This window comes from Mandrillus leucophaeus, unplaced genomic scaffold (genome assembly GCF_000951045.1).
Source record: "Mandrillus leucophaeus isolate KB7577 unplaced genomic scaffold, Mleu.le_1.0 Scaffold137, whole genome shotgun sequence".
Lineage (NCBI taxonomy): Eukaryota > Metazoa > Chordata > Mammalia > Primates > Cercopithecidae > Mandrillus > Mandrillus leucophaeus.
Window position 1 is genome coordinate 1,500,937 of NW_012101332.1, and position 20,592 is coordinate 1,521,528.

Here is a 20,592-nt window from a genome sequence, read left to right on the forward strand (position 1 = left end):
TAGATTTTCCTATCTCATAGACCAGGAAAATTTGAAAAACTATTTGATGTCCAACCTAAGCTGGCCAGCTTTTTATTTTGCCAAGTTACGGATGTTTTAAAAAGAAACATTACCATCTGTTACCACCAGCACTTCTAACACCAAGATAAGGTAAAAAGGTTATTCTTAGAACCCCAGCCGTTGCCAAGAAAGGGCAGCTGGCAGCACGCCTCACAATGTATCCACACAGAGGTATTTCTGTCCTTGAATTTCTCACTTTGCCAGAAGTTGGCATTTGGGAACCACTTCTCCAGCTTGTCCGTGCTGGCAGATAACTGATTTTATTCTTCTAGAATTGTTTTATTATTTTTTTGAGATGGAGTTTCACTCTTGTTGCCCAGGCTGGAGTGCAGTGGCACGATCTTGGCCCACTGCAGACTCCACCTCCCAGGTTCAAGCAATTCTCCTGCCTCAGCCTCCCAAGTAGCTGGGATTACAGGCGCATGCCACCATGCCCAACTAATTTTTGTATTTTTTTTTAGTAGAGATGGGGTTTCACCATGTTGGTCAGGCTGATCTCGAACTCCTGACCTCAGGTGATCCACTCGCCTCAGCCTCCCAAAGTGCTGGGATTACAGGTGTGAACCAGCATGCCCGGCCTAGAATTGTTTTAGAATGTCCAATTTTTTGTTACCCTTCCTCACTCCATCAAAAATCTGAGTAGCTCCTAAAAGTATATATTTGTTTCATTTTCAATTTGATTTTCTAATTTATGTCCCAGGCCCAGTGCACGCACTGGCCTAGCCAGACTGAGCCAGGTGGGCTTGTCGGCCTTGTCCTTGAGGCACGTAGTGAGCCCGGAAGCAGTGAGGCTGTCAGCGTGGGGCTCAGTGAAGACAGCGGCAGTGGGGCATGTGACAGCATGGAAGGGGACCTTTTTGGCGGGGGCATGGGAGTGGAGGTCTCCCCTCTTGGACCTGAGGGAAAAGACTGAGAGCAAAGGCATGGGCCAGGCATGGTGGCTCACCGCTGTCATCCCACCACTTTGGGAGGCTAAAGTGGGATTGCTTGAAGTTACAAGTTCAAAACCAGCCTCGGCAGTATACTGAGACCCCTTCTCTATAAAAACTTAAAAATCAGCCAGGCTCGGAGGTAGGCACCTGTAGTCCCAACTACTTGGGAGACTGAGATGGAAGGATGGCTTGAGCCCGGGAGGTTGAAGCTGCAGTGAGCTATGATCGTGCCACTTCACTCCAGCCTGGATGACAAAGCACGAACCTGTCTTTAAAAAGAAAAGCACAGGCAGGAACAGGAAGTAACAAGAGAATAGTACAGTGATGCAGGGATAGGGAGGGGGCTACACTCCCAGAGTTCTGGGTCGGGGGTTCCAGCAGGAATTGTGTAGAAGTTGGGCTGGGGAGCAGGGGCAAGCCCCTAAGGTGGGGCCCTCAAAGATCCAGATCCCATGTGCCCATAAGCTGGGGGACAGCCCGTCAGCACTCTGAGGGCCCCCGACAAAGGCCACTCTGGCTTCTGTGGGCCCACAGCTCCTGGAGTGGATCCGGCGCACCATCCCCTGGCTGGAGGACCGTGTGCCCCAAAAGACTATCCAGGAGATGCAGCAGAAGCTGGAGGACTTCCGCGACTACCGGCGCGTGCACAAGCCACCCAAGGTGCAGGAGAAGTGCCAGCTGGAGATCAACTTCAACACGCTGCAGACCAAGCTGCGCCTCAGCAACCGGCCTGCCTTCATGCCCTCTGAGGGCAAGATGGTCTCGGTGAGCGCCAGGATTCACAGGGGAGCAGCTGTGAGGGGCAGAGGCAGCCCTAGACCTGCCTGTGGGCTCACCGTTTGGCCAGCATAGTCTTTCCTAAGTTGTTGATGTCCTGTGGGACATGGCACGGCCTTTCGGATGCAGGGGTCAGGGAGGCGTGCATTTCACTTGGCACTGTGCTCCCCTTTGGCCCTCACTGGGTATATTACACCCAGGGTTTTATACCCACCCCAAATCCATGCCACGGGTTGTGTGGGTGTGGAGTGGTGTGAATTTGGAGTCCCGGTCTGCTATGATGGCAGGACCGCCATGTGCTTGAGGCCCTTCATCAACAGAGGGGCAGTGCGCCCTGGACGGTTACCACTTCCCCATCTATGATATCCATTCATTCATGCACTCACCCGTTCACACATTCATTTTGTTAATCCAGAATTGATTGTACCTGCCGAGTGCTGAGGGGCCCTGTGTAGGCATCCAGATATAACAGCAAAGTATGGCACAGACATGACCCCAGCCAAGCTCTGCCAACTTCCCATCAGCATCCCTTGGAGACATCCCCCTGGGTGCCCCTGCTTCCTTTTGATAGCCCTGCCTGCTCCCGCCCCGCCCCAGGACATCAACAACGGCTGGCAGCACTTGGAGCAGGCTGAGAAGGGCTATGAGGAGTGGTTGCTGAATGAGATCCGCAGGCTGGAGCGGCTCGACCACCTGGCAGAGAAGTTTCGGCAGAAGGCCTCCATCCACGAGGCCTGGACTGACGGTATGGCCCAGCCCTGCCCCACTCTGCCCAGCCCCGCTCCTGCGCTCCCCTCCTGTCTCTCAGGCACACGTGAGGGTGCACACACAGCCCCCTGCCGCGTTGGGTGTGTTTGTCAGGTCCCCTTTCTTGCTGCTTGGGAGCATGTGTGTGTGTCAGAAATGTTGCTTTAGAGCCAGGTGCAGTGGCTCACACCTGTAATCCCAACACTTTGTCAGGCCAAGGCAGGAGGATCACTTGAGCCCAGGAGTTTGAGACCAGCCTGGGCAACATAGCAAGACCCTGCCTATAAAAAAAAAAAAAATTTAAATAACAAAATTAGTCAGGCACGGTGGTGCACACCTGTGATCCCAGCTACTTAGGAGGCTGAGGTGGGAGGGGATCGATTGAGCCAGGGAGGTCAAGGCTACAGTGAGCCTTGATCGTACCACTGCACTCCAGCCTGGTGACAGAGCAAGACCTTGTCTCAAAAAAAAAAAAAAAAGGAAAGAAATGCTGCTTTGGGCCGGGCACGGTGGCTCAAGCCTGTAATCCCAGCACTTTGGGAGGCCGAGACGGGTGGATCACTAGGTCAGGAGATCGAGACCATCCTGGCTAACACGGTGAAACCCCGTCTCTACTAAAAAATACAAAAAACTAGCCCGGCGAGGTGGCGGGCTCCTGTAGTCCCAGCTACTCAGGAGGCTGAGGCAGGAGAATGGCGTAAACCTGGGAGGCGGAGCTTGCAGTGAGCTGAGATCCGGCCACTGCACTCCAACCTGGGCGACAGAGCGAGACTCCGTCTCAAAAAAAAAAAAAAAAAAAAATGCTGCTTTGGGTTCCTCCAGCCCCAGGAAGCAGGGACCATTCAGGGGCCCGGTCCTCTTTGTTGCCCAGTCTGCCCTTGCCTCAGAGATTACTTACAGGTGGGCCCCTGTCAGTCATCCAGGAACACAGCCAAGCCCCCTCCAGCGCTTCAGGGAAGTGGCCTTATACCCATCCCTTTGTCACCTCTGCATGTCTTCTCTCTCCAGGGCGAGCGTGTGGGGCAGGCCTCTTCCATCCCCCGCACCCTGTGTTCAGAGTCGGCTCCCCTCTCCCACACTTCTGTGAGTGTGGACGGCAGGCTGGGGAGCCTGTGTTCACTGGCACGTCCCTTGGGCTAGGCAAGGGCCTGCCTCCTGGGCCTGCTGCGGGACCCGGACAGCAGACAGTGTACACCCACACCCACTGCCTTCGGCCCACCCTTCAGCATGGCCCACCTGCTCGCTCCTCCCACCTCCCATCCCTTCCCAGAGCCTCCTTCCCAGGCCTGGCTCCCCCTGCAGGAGCGCAGCTGCACTTTCTGTTCTCAGCAGCCCTGCAGCTCCCTGGCCCTTGGCTCCGGATATGGGATTCCATCACGTCCCTGGCCTTCCTTTGGGTCACGCCAAGGTTGAGATTCCAGATCCCAGGGGTCTGGAAGCCTTCAGAAAGCTGCCAGTGCCTGGGAGAGCCACAAGAGCCATCCACAGGACTCCTCTCCCGTTCTGGCCACCTCCTTCCCAGTGCTGTCTCCTGGGCCCTCCGGCCGCCACTCCGCCCAGCTGAGCCCTTCCTTTGCGTTCCTCAGTGCAGTTTCTCACCCCTCCCCACCCTGGCCGCATACGAGTATGCAGCTCCGCATGGCCTGCAGCCCTGGTCACGGCCCAGCTCGTGTCCTCCTCACAGGAGCTCAGCTCGCCATGCCCACAACGGCTGCCAGCCCCAGAGCAGTCTGGCCCCTTTGCTGCCAGAAAAGAATGCAGATGAGAGTGGATGGTGAGGAGGAAGGAAGGGCCTGGCCAGGCCAAATGCCGCACTTCCCTCTTGCCTGGCAGAAAGGCACCAGTGTGAGGAGAGCATGTTGGCACTGATGCCATCTTGTGTGGGTTGGTGGCCTCCATCCATTCCCAGATTCACTCGTTCATTCAACAGACAGCTCAGGTGGCTCCAGCTGTCCTTATCCATGGAGGCCTGGGCATTGCCCTGTGGCTGAACCTTCTGGGGGTCTTTCTGCCCACCCTTCAGCTCTTCAGTCCCTCTACAGGACTCCGTGAGGCCCTGCAGATGGTTTCCTGCGGCTGAGGGGCTGGGTGGAGTGGCCCCACTGGCGTTCCACCCCTGGGAGAAGGGCTCTGGGGCAGCCTTCACCTGATGTTTAGAAGCCAGTCAGTCTCCCGGCCAGGGCCCAGCTGGTTCAGTGGCCTCCACACATCCCTGCCCCACCCCTGCCTGGCTGGGCATCCACCCGGGTCTGCCCATGGCGTCCGCCAGAACCCCCAGGCAGGCTGGACTGCTAATTCCCAAGACTCAGAGCCTCTGTCCTCTCAAGCAGCAGTTATGTGAAACAGGACGGGCAGGCCCTCCACACCCTAGGGTCTGGTCATAGCGGCCTCCTCCGCCCTGGGGTAGGTGGACCACCTTCGCTCCACGCCCCTCACCATCCCCCACAGCCCACAGCGGGAGGGTCGTCGTGGATGCTTCTCCAAGGGACTTGATTTCCTGGGAATACGACCAGCCCCCAGCGACCCCTTTTCCCCACTCCGGCTGTCCCTTGGCCTGGATCCCAGGTAGCCGTGGCCATGGCCCGCTGCCCACATCCTCTCGGTGCACCCTTGCTGGGACTCTGCTGAGGCAGAGGGAGATGTCACCTGCTGTTTCCCGTTCCTGCCCCTGGGAGAAAGCAATTGGAGAAGGGAATTGCAAGGCTGCCTTGTGGCTGAGCCTCCTGCCCCAGGGCTGCGCAGCAGGGCCGGTGGAGCCAGAATCTCTCAGGCCGCCCACCTCTTGCCCATCAGCGCCAGGGCCGATCCCAGGGGGAGGCTGGTAGGTGCCTGACAGATGAGACCGGGAGAGGCTGAGGTGACGCTGGTACTGGCTTCATGCCTGCTGTGCTTGAACACCACCTCACTGGAATTTGAGAATAGTTCCATGCCACATAGGTGCTGGGGCTGGCCCCATTTTACAGATGAAGGCACAGGCCCAGAGAGGCCCTGGTGGCTGCACTGGGCGGGCAACTTTCAGGTGCGCTGGGATAGAGCTGAGGGGATCTCTGCTACCACTCCGGGGAAGCCCAAGTTGGTGTCCCTGAGGCAGGGCCCCTGTAGGAGCTGGGGTGCAGCCACCGTCCCAGGCTGGTATTTTCCCTGCAGTTCCCTAAAGACCTTCACTTGCTTGCAGGGCTGCTTGAGTTTTGGTTCTAGGATGTGTAATTAGCCAGGGTCCGGGACTAGTAACAGTGTTCCTCCTTTCCTTCAAAGGGCCTGACGGTAGGCCCGCCCCACTGCACACAGGACACTTTAGGACAGCGTGGGGCACTTAGATGTGGGAGAGAACCGCCACCTGTGCGGCTGCAGGCTCAGGCTCCTAGAAGAAGCTGGTTCCAATGCTTCCCCTTCCCCAAGCCTGCTGGGACATGGGCTTTGACCCCGGGTACTTCTCTGGATCAAAACCCTCCAGAAACAGGTGCTACCTTTTCAAGCTGTGCTACCATGGCCCAATTTGTATGGTTTCCTACTAATAAAAGATGCTAAGTTTAGGACACACAGGTTGAGATGGAATCTCTCTCTCAGGCTCACCAACCCTGAAGTGTCCATCCAGGTCCATCCAGGTTACAGTTGGGCTTAAAGATCCCTAGAGGGTGCAGAAAAAGGTTCTGGAAGTTTCCATGCCACCGTCAATGTCATGGAAGGATGTAGGGTCCACAGTCTCTCTTTCCCTCCCTCTGCTTGGACAGCCACTCCAGACTCCTGCCCCAGAGCTGCCGTGCTGTGGTCTTAAGTGCCTCTCTGCCCCCACCAGGGAAGGAAGCCATGCTGAAGCACCGGGACTACGAGACGGCCACACTGTCGGACATCAAAGCCCTCATTCGCAAGCACGAGGCCTTCGAGAGCGACCTGGCCGCGCACCAGGACCGCGTGGAGCAGATCGCCGCCATTGCCCAGGAGCTCAAGTACGTGCAGGCTCGGGACACTCCCATCACCTGGCTACCACCACAGCCTGCCCAGACTGGTGGTGGCAGCACGCCGAGGCCCAGCCTGCCTCAAGGCCTGGAATAGGGTCCCCAGTGCCCCAACTTCACCTCCTTCCAGAAGCCAGGGAAGGGCCTCACGGGATGAGGCCTTTTGCGCATCCTGTCTCAGCCCCAGATGGGACACCTGAAGGATCTGGATTCTCTAGCAGGAGGGAGGTGTCTGGCCCCTTGTCTTGATTCTTCAGGCTTTAGGGGTCCCTGGGGGTGCCACCTCTCCTGCTGGCCACCCCAGGTAGGCCCTGGCCCCCTGATGGGATGGGCCCCGGCCTCGGTTGCTCCCGGCCGCAGCTCCCTGAGGGAGCCGGGCTGCACAGTGAGCCTATTGTTCTGCCCGGCCCCTTCCCTTTCTTGCTCAGAATACACTTATTGTAAGAGCTTCCAGGCAGCCGGGCTCCTTCTCCTCCCCACCCAGTCAGATAAACTTGTGTACACAATTAGTACGCTGAGGCTCGCGCTGGTGAATGGGGCCTTATTCCACCAGCGCGGCGGCCGGCAGCAGGGCGGGCCCAGGCAGCGGAGGCCCAGGCCATTACTTCATGGAAAATCCACAGGCCGTCAAGGGGCAGCAGGGCTCCCAAAATAGCTGTCTGCTCAAAAATAGGATCCTTGGCTATAACTGCTCTTTCCACTGACACCCCCACCCCACCACAGTCACCCCCAAATGTCTGCTTATTCCTATGAGTCCAAGGCCCGGCCCTGATGCCCAGTGGAGCCCCATGCCGGGCAGAGCTGGTTTCCTCCCTGAATCACTACCCCCCACTGCCCGGGTGCTTTGAGGGTTCCCCATTGGCTCAGCCAGAGGCAGGAGTCCCATGGGGCTGTCACAGCACTGGAAACCACAGCTGCTTCTTTGGCACAGTTGGGGCACCTCAGGGGTCCTGCCACCACCACATCCAGGCCAAGGAGAGCAAGGCCACAGATGCAGCACCCTCAGGGGTGTGGGGGTGGGACACAGGCAGCTTCCTCAGTGATGGGGGAGCCCATTGAACCTCGTAGGAAACAGACTTGAAATAAACCCTAGGCCTGCCCCCTTCTCAGGCCCTGGGCAATGCCATGTGAAACCCATTACTCTGCTCAGGAATAGGCGGTCCCTGAAGCAGCTTTCTGGATGGTAGCCCTGGAGGAACAGAAGGGAGGGCTGTCTGGGTCCTGTCTGTTCTGCTGCGGGGGAAGTACAGAGGCCTGTGGACCGTCCAGGATGAGCCGGGTGGGCAGCCCTGCTGAGCGCTGATTAATGGTGACAGCAAAAACTCACTGAGCTCTCAGGGCTTTATGTGTACCAGCTCATTTAATCCCCACAGCAACTGTGTCACTGAGGGAACCAAGGCACGGAGAGGCCAACAGGTCTGCCCAGGATCACACAGCAATGGAGTGGTTGAGATGGGAATGGCGCCCAGGCCCCCAGCCCTACTGTGGAGCATAGCCTCAGCCCCTGTCTGCTGTCTGTGGCTGGCTTACCTGGTCCCCATGTCCTGTTCCTCCCCAGAGTCGTTCCCTGCCCCCTACCCCTCCTCAGGCCCCAAGGCCTGGTTGAAGGGCCACACTCTTAGCTGATAGTGGCAGAATGAGTCAGGGATGGGTGAGCAGGAGGAAGCCCCTTCCCTGCTCAGGCCTGGTAATTATCTGTTAACCAGCCCTGTTATCACCCCTTCCCTTCTACCCTGGGGGTACCCCGGGCCAGAACCAAGCGGTGATTGATTAGTGATTGGTTGTTGATATCCTGGAATGTTGACTGCCCTGACACTCCGGCCTGGGAATCCTGGGGGTAGATGGGTCCAAGCCACCCACCAGTTGTCCCTGCCGGGCCTCATTGCTCTCTGCCTGGCCCGCAGCGAGCTGGATTACTACGACTCCCACAATGTCAACACCCGGTGCCAGAAGATCTGCGACCAGTGGGACGCCCTCGGCTCTCTGACCCACAGTCGCAGGGAAGCCCTGGAGGTGAGGAGGGGGTGACATCACCCATGGAGCTCTGTGCCCCTGCTGCCCTGGGGCTGGTGGTGTAGTAGTGTCCAGACCCGTGAGCTCCCCGCAACTCCCACAGAGAGGATGTTCTCTGACTCCTCAGGGCCCTCCAGGCCCCTCCCCGCCCTCCTGCTCACATATTGACTTGCCTTCCCTCTGTTCCTGCCCCCTTCCCTCCCATACACCAGAAAACAGAGAAGCAGCTGGAGGCCATCGACCAGCTGCACCTGGAGTACGCCAAGCGCGCGGCCCCCTTCAACAACTGGATGGAGAGCGCCATGGAGGACCTCCAGGACATGTTCATTGTCCACACCATCGAGGAGATTGAGGTCCGCTCCCCTCAGCCCCCCATCTTCCCAAGAACCTCTGCGGGGCTGGGCCGCCTCCTCACTCCAGCTCCTCCCCCAGGGCCTGATCTCAGCCCATGACCAGTTCAAGTCCACCTTGCCGGACGCCGACAGGGAGCGCGAGGCCATCTTGGCCATCCACAAGGAGGCCCAGAGGATTGCTGAGAGCAACCACATCAAGCTGTCGGGCAGCAACCCCTACACCACTGTCACCCCGCAGATCATCAACTCCAAGTGGGAGAAGGTGGGTCGGGGCCGTCGGGAGGGGCTGGGGGCAGGACGGCGGGACTGGGGGCCACCTTCCTGACCGCTCCTGCGCCCCGTCCCCTCTGTCAGGTGCAGCAGCTGGTGCCAAAACGGGACCACGCCCTCCTGGAGGAGCAGAGCAAGCAGCAGTCCAATGAGCACCTGCGCCGCCAGTTTGCCAGCCAGGCCAACGTCGTGGGGCCCTGGATCCAGACCAAGATGGAGGTGAGGCGCGGCTGAGCCCCGCAGAGCTGAGAAGGTTCCAAGGGAGCTCCCGCAGTGAGGGGCTCCCCGGCCAGCCCAGGGCCTGCAGACTGAGGCATCTCGCAGAACAGGTCCCAGCTGTCATCACCCAGGGGCCATGATCACCCTGCGGGGTTAGGAGAGTCCACAGAGCTTGAGCCTGGAATCCTAGCACCTGGGGAAGCTGAGGCGGGCGGATTGCTTGAGCCCAGGCGTTCGAGACCAGCCTGGGCAACATAGTGAGACCCCCAACTCTACAAAAAATACAAAAATTAGCTGGGCGTGGTGGTGCGCAGCCCAAGAAGGTCAAGGCTGCTGTGAGCTATGATCGTGCCACTGCACTTCAGCCTGACAGCGAGACCCTGTCTCAAAAATGAAAGTGGCAGTGCCCTCCAGAGAGGAACTTGGCTAAGGAGTCGACTGGAGGTGGGTTTGATCCCCAAATGCCCTGGCCTGATGATTGTGAGACTCAGGCACTATTGAACCTCTGATCCAGTCCTCCCAGCTCTAAAATGGGGATGAAAACAGTTACTTTATTCTTTCAACAAATGCTTTTTGCACCGACTAACCAGCCACATGAGTGCTGTCATTCTGATAGCAGCTCTGGCCACCACTCACTGAGCACTCACTGCGTGCTAGGCAACCAGGCTGGCAGCAGGTGACCTCATTTAAACCCAGCAAGTCTGAGAGGGGGTCTGGGTGCCAGGCAGGCCAGCCCTGAGGTTCATGCCATCCACGCAGCCTGTGGACTTGTGGGTGCCGAAAAATGGAGTGCCCAAGGTCAGGAGCCGCGGCCAGGCCAGGGTTCAGATCCCAACTCTGCCTCTAACTGCACTGAGCTGTCCTCCGTGAGCCTCGGTTTCTACCTCTGCAGTCAGGGCTTGCCACAGCCCTGGCCTCACAAAGAGGTCAAGGGTAAAATGAAGTTGGGCACGGGGAGTGCTTGGCAGAGAAAGCCTCCCTGTCTTAGTCATAGCTGCTTTAACACGAGAGGGCAGGACCGGAGGGGACAGTCGTGAGCAGTGGGCCTTCCTTCCCAGGGACCCACAGGCCAAAGCCCCAGGCCAGAAGGGCCCCGGGGGAGATGCAGGCCAACGGCGCGAGTGGGCTTCTCCTGGTGGTCAGTGGTGGCAGGCCCACCAGCCTCACCCCACTGCCTGCACCCCCATAGGAGATCGGGCGCATCTCCATTGAGATGAACGGGACCCTAGAGGACCAGCTGAGCCACCTGAAGCAGTATGAACGCAGCATCGTGGACTACAAGCCCAACCTGGACCTGCTGGAGCAGCAGCACCAGCTCATCCAGGAGGCCCTCATCTTCGACAACAAGCACACCAACTACACCATGGAGGTGCGCGGCCGCCCCGCCTGCTGGCCCTTCCGCCAGCACGGCCGACTTCCTCACTGGAAATGGCTCGGGCCAGTGAGAAGATAGCTGTCTGCTGTCTGTTGTTTTTCACTCTGTTTAAAAATTATTGAAGAGACCAGCACTTTGGGAGGCCAAGGTGGGAGGATGGCTTAAGCCCAGGAGTTCAAGACCAGCCTGGGCAACATAGCAAGACCCTGTCTCTACAAAAAATGAAACTATTAGATGGTGGTGCATGCCTATAGTCCCAGCTCCCCAGGAGGTTGAGGTCGGCAGATTGCTTGAGCCAGGGAGGCAGAGGTTGAGGTGAGCCGAGGTCGTGCCACCACACTTGTCTGGGTGACAGAGCCAGACTCTGTCTCAAAAAATGAAAAAAGATGCAAAAGACTAAATCAAAATGTTCAGACATTTTTAAAAAATTACACTTTTCCTAGCACTGCTCTCATCACCATGACAATGCCCCTCACAGGACAAGCTGGTCCAGGGGCCCACGGAGGGCACCGTTTGCCCTGTGGCCTCAGCAGTATCAGCCTTGCTCAGGGTCAGAGCCTGCCACTGGCTAACACGCCAGGAACGTTGCAAGCTGGTCGCTGTCATATTGGTAGCTTGAGAAGCCAAAAGATTGGACACTCTTGATTCACCCCATACAGGTCCACAGATGCCTCAAACCAGAGTTGGCTTATTTTTTTCCCCTGAGAGCCAGTGGTGAGACATTGACCAGACTGTGTCCAAACAGTCTCCACAGGGATCCCGGCACAAGAGTCATGGGTGCTTGCCCTTCTGCTGCCCCTGTAGCTGGGAAACACACTTACTGTGGAGACATAAGCCTCGTGGCAGAGGCAGCAGGGAGGCACCACGGCCCATGTCCTCCGGGAGATGTACAGGAGAGCAAGGGCTTTCCCCAGGGCAGGCTCCCGAGGACATCCCACCACAGTGAGGACAGTTCACAGCGCCCAGCCCACAGTCACACCCCCGTCTTCCCGCAGCACATTCGCGTGGGCTGGGAGCAGCTGCTCACCACCATTGCCCGCACCATCAACGAGGTGGAGAACCAGATCCTCACCCGCGACGCCAAGGGCATCAGCCAGGAGCAGATGCAGGAGTTCCGGGCGTCCTTCAACCACTTCGACAAGGTGAGCAGCCTGCCGCCGCCTCGGCCTCTCCCTTCCCGCCGTTGCCGTCCCAGCCCGCCCCCTCGTCTCTGCATCTGTCCGTCCTTTCCCATCACAGTTGCTGAGCGTCGGTCGCCACTCTCAGGGCCAGCAGGGCCCTGCCACTGTCAGGGTGTGGCCGTGTGGCACCGCGACCCCAGCCCAGGCCACTTCACACACACAGGCAGGGGGCCAGATGTCCCAAGTCCTGCCCTCTGGGGTGGCATCCTCACCACCCCTGGGGAAGATGAAGTCTCAGCACACCCAGGCTTTGCAACCCGGTCTGTGAACCTGGACACAGACACCCTGCATGGTGCTTTTAGAATTCAGATTTGGTCTGGCAGCCTCATCAGAGGGGCCCTGAGCGCCAGTTTGCTGCCATCCCCAGCCCACCCTGCCAGGCTGACAGACTGAGGAGTGTGCAGCCTCAGCTCTGCACCTGGTGTCCCCAGGACAGGGTGCAGTCCCTTCTGTCTCACTCCAAATCCCAAAGGCAAGGAGGGCCCCTCTACCTCCTATCCTCCTGGAGGACAGCCCCTCCAGTCCTGGGACTTGTCCTCAATTCTGTAGCTTCCAGCTGCCACCCCTGCTGTGGGCAGAGAGGTATGGGAGGCCTCTGCCTGCCTTTGAGCTTCCAAGGTTGGGGGCAGGATGAAAGGGGCCCGCACCGCCCCCCGCCCCATGCGTCCCTGGCCATCTCCTTGTCCACGTCACCTCTAACTCTGTGTTTCCCTTCCCTACGTGTCCCTTCCCCCTGCCCTCTGCATGTGACCCCGATCCCTCATCCTGGTCTCCACGCCCGCCACCCCTCCCGCACACCTGCCTTCGGATGGCCCCGGCAGGACCATGGCGGGGCGCTGGGGCCCGAGGAGTTCAAGGCCTGCCTCATCAGCCTGGGCTACGACGTGGAGAACGACCGGCAGGTACCGCACCCTGGGCCCCAGTGGACCGTGGCATTAACTGCTCTCTCTCTCTCTCTCTCTCCTTCTCTCTTTCTCCCCTTGCCATCCCACCCCTGCCATCCTGTGTGCCATCTCACGGCTCTCTTGCCTCCCTGCCCGCATCTCCCTGGACACCTTCCTTCTTACCTGGTCTCTTGGGGCCACTGTCTCCCTGCTCCCCGCCACTGTCCTGTCTGCCCGCTGTGCACATGGGGCGGTCCCTCTTGCCTACTCTGGGCCCGGCCTCCTCTGCTATGCCTGCGTCCTCGGAGCAGAAGCAGACAGGCAGCATGGACTCCGATGACTTCAGGGCTCTGCTTATCTCCACAGGATACAGCCTGGTATGCAGCTCTGTCTCCCCAGCCGCCCGCTCCTCCTCCTCCTCCCCTACCTCTCCCCCTCACCGCCTCCAGAGCTTCCTCGTCCTCGGGGACACTCCTCCGCCCGAGCAGCGCAGCCCTGCCTGCCTCTTCCTCTGCTGCACCTGCCGGGGTGGGGTCCCTCCGATGACTTCCCAGCCCCCCTTCTTCCCTAGAAGTCTCCAGAGAGAGGGGGCAGCTCTCCCACTCTCTCTCTCCCTTTTCTTTCTCTTTCTCTCTCTCTCTCTCTTCCCCACCCTCCAGAGCTAACTCCTGAGTCTGGGCTGAAGGCAGTAGACCCCAGTTCCCTGCTGTCGGAGACCACAGGAGGGGAGGGTGCAGAGAGGCCCTGCTCCCCAGCCTGGGGCACTGAGGGCTTGGGGCTCTGGGGCAGCCAGAGTAGTGGCAGGCTCTGCTCGGGGCCAAAGCCAGTGGAGCAGGTGGGGAACAGGGCGGACGCACATGCGGGTTGGGCCCTGCTCTCAGCTGTTTCCCTGGAGACCCCACCAGTGTGGGCCTGGCTGCCCCTACCCGGACTCAATGTTGCGTGTCCCCCACCCCCCCCCTCCTTGCAGGGTGAGGCCGAGTTCAACCGCATCATGAGCCTGGTTGACCCCAACCACAGCGGCCTTGTGACCTTCCAAGCCTTCATCGACTTCATGTCTCGGGAGACCACCGACACCGACACGGCCGACCAGGTCATCGCCTCCTTCAAGGTCCTGGCAGGGGACAAGGTGAGCGAGACCCCTACGAGGCTCATGGGGGCTGACGAGAGGGGTCCCTGCAGTGGGAGGGGCTGAGGGGGCAGCATGTGGGTGGGGATGGCTCAGAGTCCCACCCTGCTGGCCCCAGAACTTCATCACAGCTGAGGAGCTGCGGAGAGAGCTGCCCCCCGACCAGGCTGAGTACTGCATTGCCCGCATGGCACCGTACCAGGGCCCCGACGCTGTGCCCGGCGCCCTCGACTACAAGTCCTTCTCCACAGCCCTGTATGGCGAGAGCGACCTGTGAGGCCCCGGAGACACCCGGACCCAACACCCGCCACGGCCTCCGGGAGGGGCCGGGGCAGCCCCACAGTCCCTTCCTCCACTCTGTATCTATGCAAAGCTCTCCGCAGTCCTCCGGGTGGGTGGGCGGGCAGGGAGGGGCTGGGGCAGGCTCTCTCCTCTCTCTCTGGGCTGGCCAGGAGGTTCCCCCGACCAGGTTGGAACTGGGGAGACCTGGGGCCAGTGCTTCTGGTCTGGTAAATATGTATGATGTGTTGTTTTTTTAACCATCGTGGAGGGGCCAGTGGATTCCCACAGCAAAACCAGTCCCTTCCATGCCCTGGGGATGCCCCACCACACCCAGGTTTCTTCCTTTTGCCCTGAGGTCCCTTCAAGGCCTCCCCCATCCAGGCCAAAGCCCCATGTGCCTTGTCCAGGAACCTCCTGGGCCCTGCGAGGGGCCAGCAGAGGGCGCCACCGCCACCCGACGGCTGGGGACCCACCCAGCCCCTCCCTCCCTGCTCCAGACTCACTTGCCATTGCCAGGAGATGGGGGCCCCAACCAGCACCCTACTTTCGCAGCAGAGCAGCTGAGTTGGCAGCCCAGGCCCCCCTGAACCCCACCCCATCCCACCAGCTCCGGCCTTGCTTTGGCCTCACGTGTCTCAGATTTTCTAAGGACCAAAAAAAAAAAAAAAAAAAACAACAAAACAACAAAAAAAAAAAAAAAAAAAAAAACAAACTATAAAAAAGAATTAAAAACTTTCAGAGGATTACTATTTACTTTATTAACTTACGGATTTATTATATAAATATATATTCACCTAGCAACATATCTCTGCCGTCTCTCCTGCTCTTGTCATGAAGACATAGCCGATTCTCTTCCGGGCCCTCGCTGACGCTCCTCCGGCTCTGCGTCGGGCGGGGGTCTCTGAGGACCCTCCAGAGGTGGAGGTGGGCTGCTGGCCTGGCTGCCTGGTGGTTGATGGTTTTGCTCCCCTACCCTTTTTTTTTTTTTTTTGAGTTTATTCTGATTGATTTTTTTTCTCGGTTTCTGGATAAACCACCCTCTGGGGACAGGATAATAAAACATGTAATATTTTTAAGAAGGATTCCTGCAGTGTCATCTTTTTTCTCTCTCGTGGCTGTCCTCCACTCCTAGGAGAGCCAGGGCAGAGCTAGCACCGTCCTAAGCTGTCAACGTGGACTAGCTCGTGTCATCTACTCAAGAGGGGCTGTCACTGTCCTTGTTTCTGAGCAGCACACAGGCCAGAGTGGTCACCCAGCCATGAGTGGTGGGGGCCAGAGATCAGCTCCAGGTGGGTGGATGCCAGAGAGAGCAGCACCCGTGCCAGGCAGGGGCTAGGGAGGTGGTCTTGCGCAGCAACCCTGCCCCAAGCAGCAGGTGCACCCGTCCTGAGATCCTAGGAGAAGGTGGCCGCCTCCATCCACTAAGCAAGAGAAGGAAGACAGTGGGCTTGAGGCAGGGAGCTCCCAGGATGGAGCCTGAGCCGCCCCGTCCTTCCCACCCGGCTCACCTGTCTGTGGGTCAGGCAGATGACCCCCTCACCCCCATCCAGGTGCTGGCTGCAGTGGCCTGTGCAGAGAGGAGCAGGGTGAGTGCCCACTAGTCACCATACCCCTTCCCCCATGCCCCACCATGCCAGGAGTGGTACTCACAGAAGATGCAGGTGAGCTGGGCCACACAGGACACGAACCGCTCGAAGTCCACACGCAGACGGCTATCCCGGTAGCGGCTGGTGAGGGCCTGGGTCAGCTGGTTGTTCAGGTGGAAGCCTAGAGGGAGGCTGCTTCTGAGCCCAGCGGCCCACAGGGAACCCACCTCAGCATTGCATCCCCACCCCACCTCCTCGCGGAGGATGCGGATGCCACAGGGTGTCACGCCCCAACTCTGCCCCATCCCAGCAGGGCAAGCACAGGCTGGGCCCTTCAATTATCTGGGCCTGTTTCCTCATCCACCAAACGGGGACTGAGGCAGCCCCGACCCCATAGGGTGTGTGAAGACAAGAGCGCTCGGACAGCGTCTGGCGCATGACTCGACGTGTGGGTACTGTTACTCCTTAAATCCTGTGGGGCTTTCTCCTTGCCAGTGGGCACTGGAGGATATTTCTGTGCCGCAAAAAATATCGTCAATCCCCTACGGAGTCGGTTTCTTTACGGTCCACCTCAGAGGCGATTTCTAAAGCTGAGAAACCGTGTCTGCTGTGGCGTCTCACTGGAAGCTTTCCAAAACCCAAAACAATGGGTTCTTGACCCCTTCTGAGATGCAAGGTCGTACCTCACGACCTTCTCCTTTGTCTCCCACGTGGCCAAACCCAGTTCCAAGAACCATTTCGTGGGCTTCTGCTGCTTCCAAAGCCCATCTTCACCCCCATTCTGTGTGTTCATTCTCTTCACAAATATCTACCAAGTAAGCGCCACTCCATGCTGTGCCCACTGCTGTTTAGCAGGAAGCAGGAGGTCAGAAGACCTGCCCCAGGTCACTCTCCCTCTGGCCTTCATCTGCCCTCGGGCATAGGGGTGGAGGCTGCTGTGCCCAGGGCTATGAGAAAACCCAGCCAGATGGGGTGGAAGGACCCGAGAAGGGGCTGGAGCCCCTCAGCTGCCTGCAGGAGTTCCCGTTTGAGAACTTCTCAAGGTACTTTATCAGTTTCCTTCTTACTGGAATAACTCTGGGCATGTAACAGGCACTCAGTGGTGCCAGATGCGTGAGCACAGCCTGCCACCTGCCACCTGCTGTGAGTCCTTGCTCCCTCACCTCTGTTCCTGTCTATCTCGGGCCCAGCCTCTCCCTCTCTGCCCGACGTCTCCCAATCCTTGGCTGTCTCTGACCCCATCTCTCCCTCTTTTGACTTGGGCTTTTTTTTTTAAAACAGAGTCTTGCTCTGTTGCCCAGACTAGAGTACAATGGCATGATCTCGGCTTATGGCAACCTCCACCTCCCAGGTTCAAGTGATTCTCCTGTCTCAGCCTCCCAAGTAGCTGGGATTACAGGCACGCACCACCACACCCGGCTAATTTTGTATTTTTAGTAGTGACTGGTGTGGTGGCAGACAGGCCTGGGAGTGGGGTTGGGGATCTGGGAATTCCAAGTTCTGACCCCAGCCCACTCTCCAAATCCCCTCCACATGAGGGTGACAGTCATGCACTGTCTCATCTGCCTTGGAGCCCATGGAAAGCCTTTCTCTCTGACTTCATTTCTTGGTCAGGATGTTGTGCTGGGCTTGTTCCAGCTCATCAGGAGGAACTCAGCCTCATAGCAGAGGCCACTGGCTGGCTCTCTTTGGGGTGCTCCGGCTTTTTGTAATGAAAACTGCGTTCTCTGATCATTAAGTACTATGCCCCGCAGTTCATGGGTGACTCTTCACCACCCTGGGTACTGGCTTTTTTTTCTTTTTTTGAGAGTCAGGGTCTTGCTCTGTTGCCCAGGCACAATCAGGGCTTATGGCAGCCTCAGCCTCCTGGGCTCAAGCCATCCTCAAGCCTCAGCCTCCTGAGTAGCTGGGACCATAGGTGTAAGCCACCACACCAGGCCCTGGCCATTTCAGAGAGGAAAACAGAGGCTCGAAGAGATGGAGTCAAGCGCCCAGAGCCCCTCCTGGAGTCAGTAGAGTGAGGATTCCAACCTCGTGGCACCAGAATCCGGAACATTCTACCATGCTGCCCTGGGGGCCAGAGCCTCTCAGACACCAGCTCCTAATCTTCCCCTTCCTGGAGGAGCCTCTCTCTCCCCCAGCACCCTACCACGCACATCCCCCTTTCATGTCCTCCCCACCCCACAAACACCCCTTGCCCTCCTTCCTTATTTGGCCTCTTTCAGGGTCGCCCAACCCCTGGCAGGGACTGGCAACAAGCTAAGGTGTGGGCTTGTGGATGGCCACGGTGCAGATGGCCACAGCTGAGCGGGGGGACTTGGAGACGATGGGATGGGAGAGAACAGGTCCTGTCCCCACGACCACCCCAGGGCCCTGTCCACACCTGCCGCATTCAGCGCCAGCCTCAGCTCGAAGGAGTTCATGGTTCCAGAGGCATCCTCATCGAACTTGTGGAATATGGCCTAGGCAGGAGGGATGAGTCAGGGCTACCCCCCAGGCCTTGAAGAAGGCTGCAAATGGGGCCCGCCAGGCAAGACAGCCTGGTGCCCATCCCAACTCCCTTTCTTTTTTTTTTTTTTTGAGACGGAGTCTCGCTCCATCGCCCAGGCTGGAGTGCAGTGGCCGGATCTCAGCTCACTGCAAGCTCCGCCTCCCGGGTTTACACCATTCTCCTGCCTCAGCCTTCCAAGTAGCTGGACTACAGGCACCGGCCACCTCGCCCGGCTAGTTTTTTGGTTTTTTTTAGTAGAGACGGGGTTTCACCGTGTTAGCCAGGATGGTCTCGATCTCCTGACCTCGTGATCCGCCCGTCTTGGCCTCCCAAACTGTTGGGATTACAGGCTTGAGCCACCGTGCCTGGCCTCCCAACTCCCTTTCTTCTGGTGTGGACCCCCAGAAAGCAGCCTAACCACTTTGGACTTCTGTTTCCCAATCTGTAAAATGGGAATAAGAGCAATGTCCCCAGAGGACAAGCTGAGGCTGGGCGGGGGCAGGGATATCCCAGCCAGATCCCTCCAAGTCAGCATAGTCCAGCCCCCCTCATTCCCTGGGGCTCTGATAGCCCACAGGGTGCCTATGTCTCTGTTAGTAAAGGTTAGTAAAGAGGCCCAGTCTCCCACCTCACCTGCCACTCCAGGAGGTGGCCCCAGAGCTGCTGGAAGTGGTGTAAGGCCAGGCTTTGCCCATGCTGTTGGGGGTGGGGGCATCTGGTTAAGGTCAATCTCTCCAGAAGGGGAGGAGACCCCAGCATCCCCTTCCCCACTCCCTCCCTCACCCAGGCACTTCCCCCCATGTACCCCGAAACACTGCAGCAGCTGCTCACAGGTCCTGAGCCCGATCTCTCTGGGGGTGCGGGTGTGGACCCTGGCTACAGGAAGAGCAAAATCAAACCACAGCACTTTCCTGCATTCTGGCCGCCACTCTGAGGGCCATGTGGATGCAACTCCGTCGAGCAGGCGATGCTGTCAGTCCCATGTTATAGAAGCCGAGGCACAGGGAGCCACTGACTGCCGTGACTAGCAGAGCTGGGATTCAAATCCAGGCAGGGGTGCCCAGTCTGTGCTCAAGGCAGCCTTGCCTCTCAGCAGAAGGGGAACTTGCGAGCAGCTGTGGCCCAGGTCACCGGCCCACACAGGATCCCTTGCAGGGAGATGCTGCCAGGCTGAGCCCTGGCTTCCTGAGCCCAACTCCCAGCAGCACCGTGGGTTCACAGACATAGGGTGGCACCGGCTCTGGTTGCAGGACCCCTAGCTAAGACCCCTCCTCCTGCCCCCATCCCAGCCAACTCACCAGGCTCCAGGGCAATGCTTAGTAAGGTCTGCAGCTGAGAGGCACTGAGTTCTTCCTCCTAGTCCAGGAAAGAGGGCTTGGGAGGCCATTGACTCATCCAGCTGCTCTGGGCCAGGCCCTGTGCTTGGCTGGGCTAGGGACACACAAGGGCTGACAGAGCCTCAGAGCTAGCTCCACGAGTGGGGGGAGACAGGCCTGTCCCCACAGGGCCATGGCTGTGATGGGGGAAGCACTGGGCTGTGGGAGCTGGTGGAGGGCAGCAGACCGGCCTGGGGGAGGGTCAGGGAGAGCTTCCAGGGCTGGACACCTTAGATGAGGCCTGAGCCTGGCCGGAGGTGTCAGGAGGGAGAGGATGGTCCTGGGAGAGGGTGGTCAGTATGGACTGAGCCCAAGGCCCTGAGGAAGGGAGGAGCTGTGAGCATTTCAAGAAAAGGTCATGAGATTTAAGCCCGGAGGGAGGAAAAAGTAAGCAAAATGAGACACCCGAGATGCTAGGGCGGGGGAAGGGGGATCTCCAAAGGGAAGCTGCAGCCGGATGCTCCCTCAGCCCAATACCCCCTCCTCACCTCTCCAGCCAGCTCCTTAAACAGCTGCTCCAAATCCAGCTCCAGGGGCAGGTAGGGGCCCTGCGGCACGGGGAAGTTTAGTTCAGGCCAAGATCCCCGCCCCATCGTGCCCCTCCCGGAACAGCCCCCACCTGGAGAGCCTGCAGGTCTGCGCTGATCACGTCGTCGATCTCCCTGCAAATTACAGATGGGAGGTGGGGAGGGGCTGTTTGCCCCAGCTGGGGCTGTGTCTCAGCTGAGGAATCATGTGGGGTCTATCTAGGTGGGGAACGTGCCGTGGGGCCCTGGGGTCATCCTCGCGGGGCGGGGGGTCCTGGGGGCGGGTCAGGTCTCGGGGGTCTCGGGGCCTGTCTAGGCAGGGATGGGGTCGGATTTGGGTGCCCGGGACTCACACGGCCGTGTGGCGGCGCTCGGAGAAGACACGCAGAGTGAAGTCGGCCTCGTCGCCGGCGTGGGCGGTGCTCGGCACCACC

The 20,592-nt window shown here is 58.9% G+C and overlaps 2 protein-coding genes across 2 annotated transcripts in view; one reads left to right on the forward strand and one right to left on the reverse strand.

The window, feature by feature from the left end:
* Positions 1-15,260, forward strand: part of ACTN4 (actinin, alpha 4) — an 83,265-nt gene extending 68,005 nt beyond the window's left edge. The window contains exons 10-21 of the mRNA XM_011973330.1: positions 1,527-1,757; positions 2,367-2,514; positions 6,313-6,463; positions 8,377-8,485; positions 8,698-8,838; positions 8,918-9,100; positions 9,193-9,327; positions 10,517-10,696; positions 11,698-11,844; positions 12,705-12,785; positions 13,738-13,896; positions 14,015-15,260. Of these exons, the coding sequence (XP_011828720.1) occupies positions 1,527-1,757; positions 2,367-2,514; positions 6,313-6,463; positions 8,377-8,485; positions 8,698-8,838; positions 8,918-9,100; positions 9,193-9,327; positions 10,517-10,696; positions 11,698-11,844; positions 12,705-12,785; positions 13,738-13,896; positions 14,015-14,173 (1,824 nt within the window). The 3' untranslated portion in view covers positions 14,174-15,260. The remainder of the gene's footprint in view (positions 1-1,526; positions 1,758-2,366; positions 2,515-6,312; positions 6,464-8,376; positions 8,486-8,697; positions 8,839-8,917; positions 9,101-9,192; positions 9,328-10,516; positions 10,697-11,697; positions 11,845-12,704; positions 12,786-13,737; positions 13,897-14,014) is intronic.
* Positions 14,912-20,592, reverse strand: part of CAPN12 (calpain 12) — a 28,001-nt gene continuing 22,320 nt past the window's right edge. The window contains exons 10-19 of the mRNA XM_011973405.1: positions 20,512-20,591; positions 20,251-20,293; positions 20,120-20,179; positions 19,554-19,611; positions 19,061-19,131; positions 18,889-18,951; positions 18,148-18,226; positions 15,829-15,945; positions 15,687-15,745; positions 14,912-15,599 (exon numbers count right to left, since the gene is read on the reverse strand). Coding sequence (XP_011828795.1) covers positions 15,573-15,599; positions 15,687-15,745; positions 15,829-15,945; positions 18,148-18,226; positions 18,889-18,951; positions 19,061-19,131; positions 19,554-19,611; positions 20,120-20,179; positions 20,251-20,293; positions 20,512-20,591 — 657 coding nt within the window. The 3' untranslated portion in view covers positions 14,912-15,572. The remainder of the gene's footprint in view (positions 15,600-15,686; positions 15,746-15,828; positions 15,946-18,147; positions 18,227-18,888; positions 18,952-19,060; positions 19,132-19,553; positions 19,612-20,119; positions 20,180-20,250; positions 20,294-20,511; position 20,592) is intronic.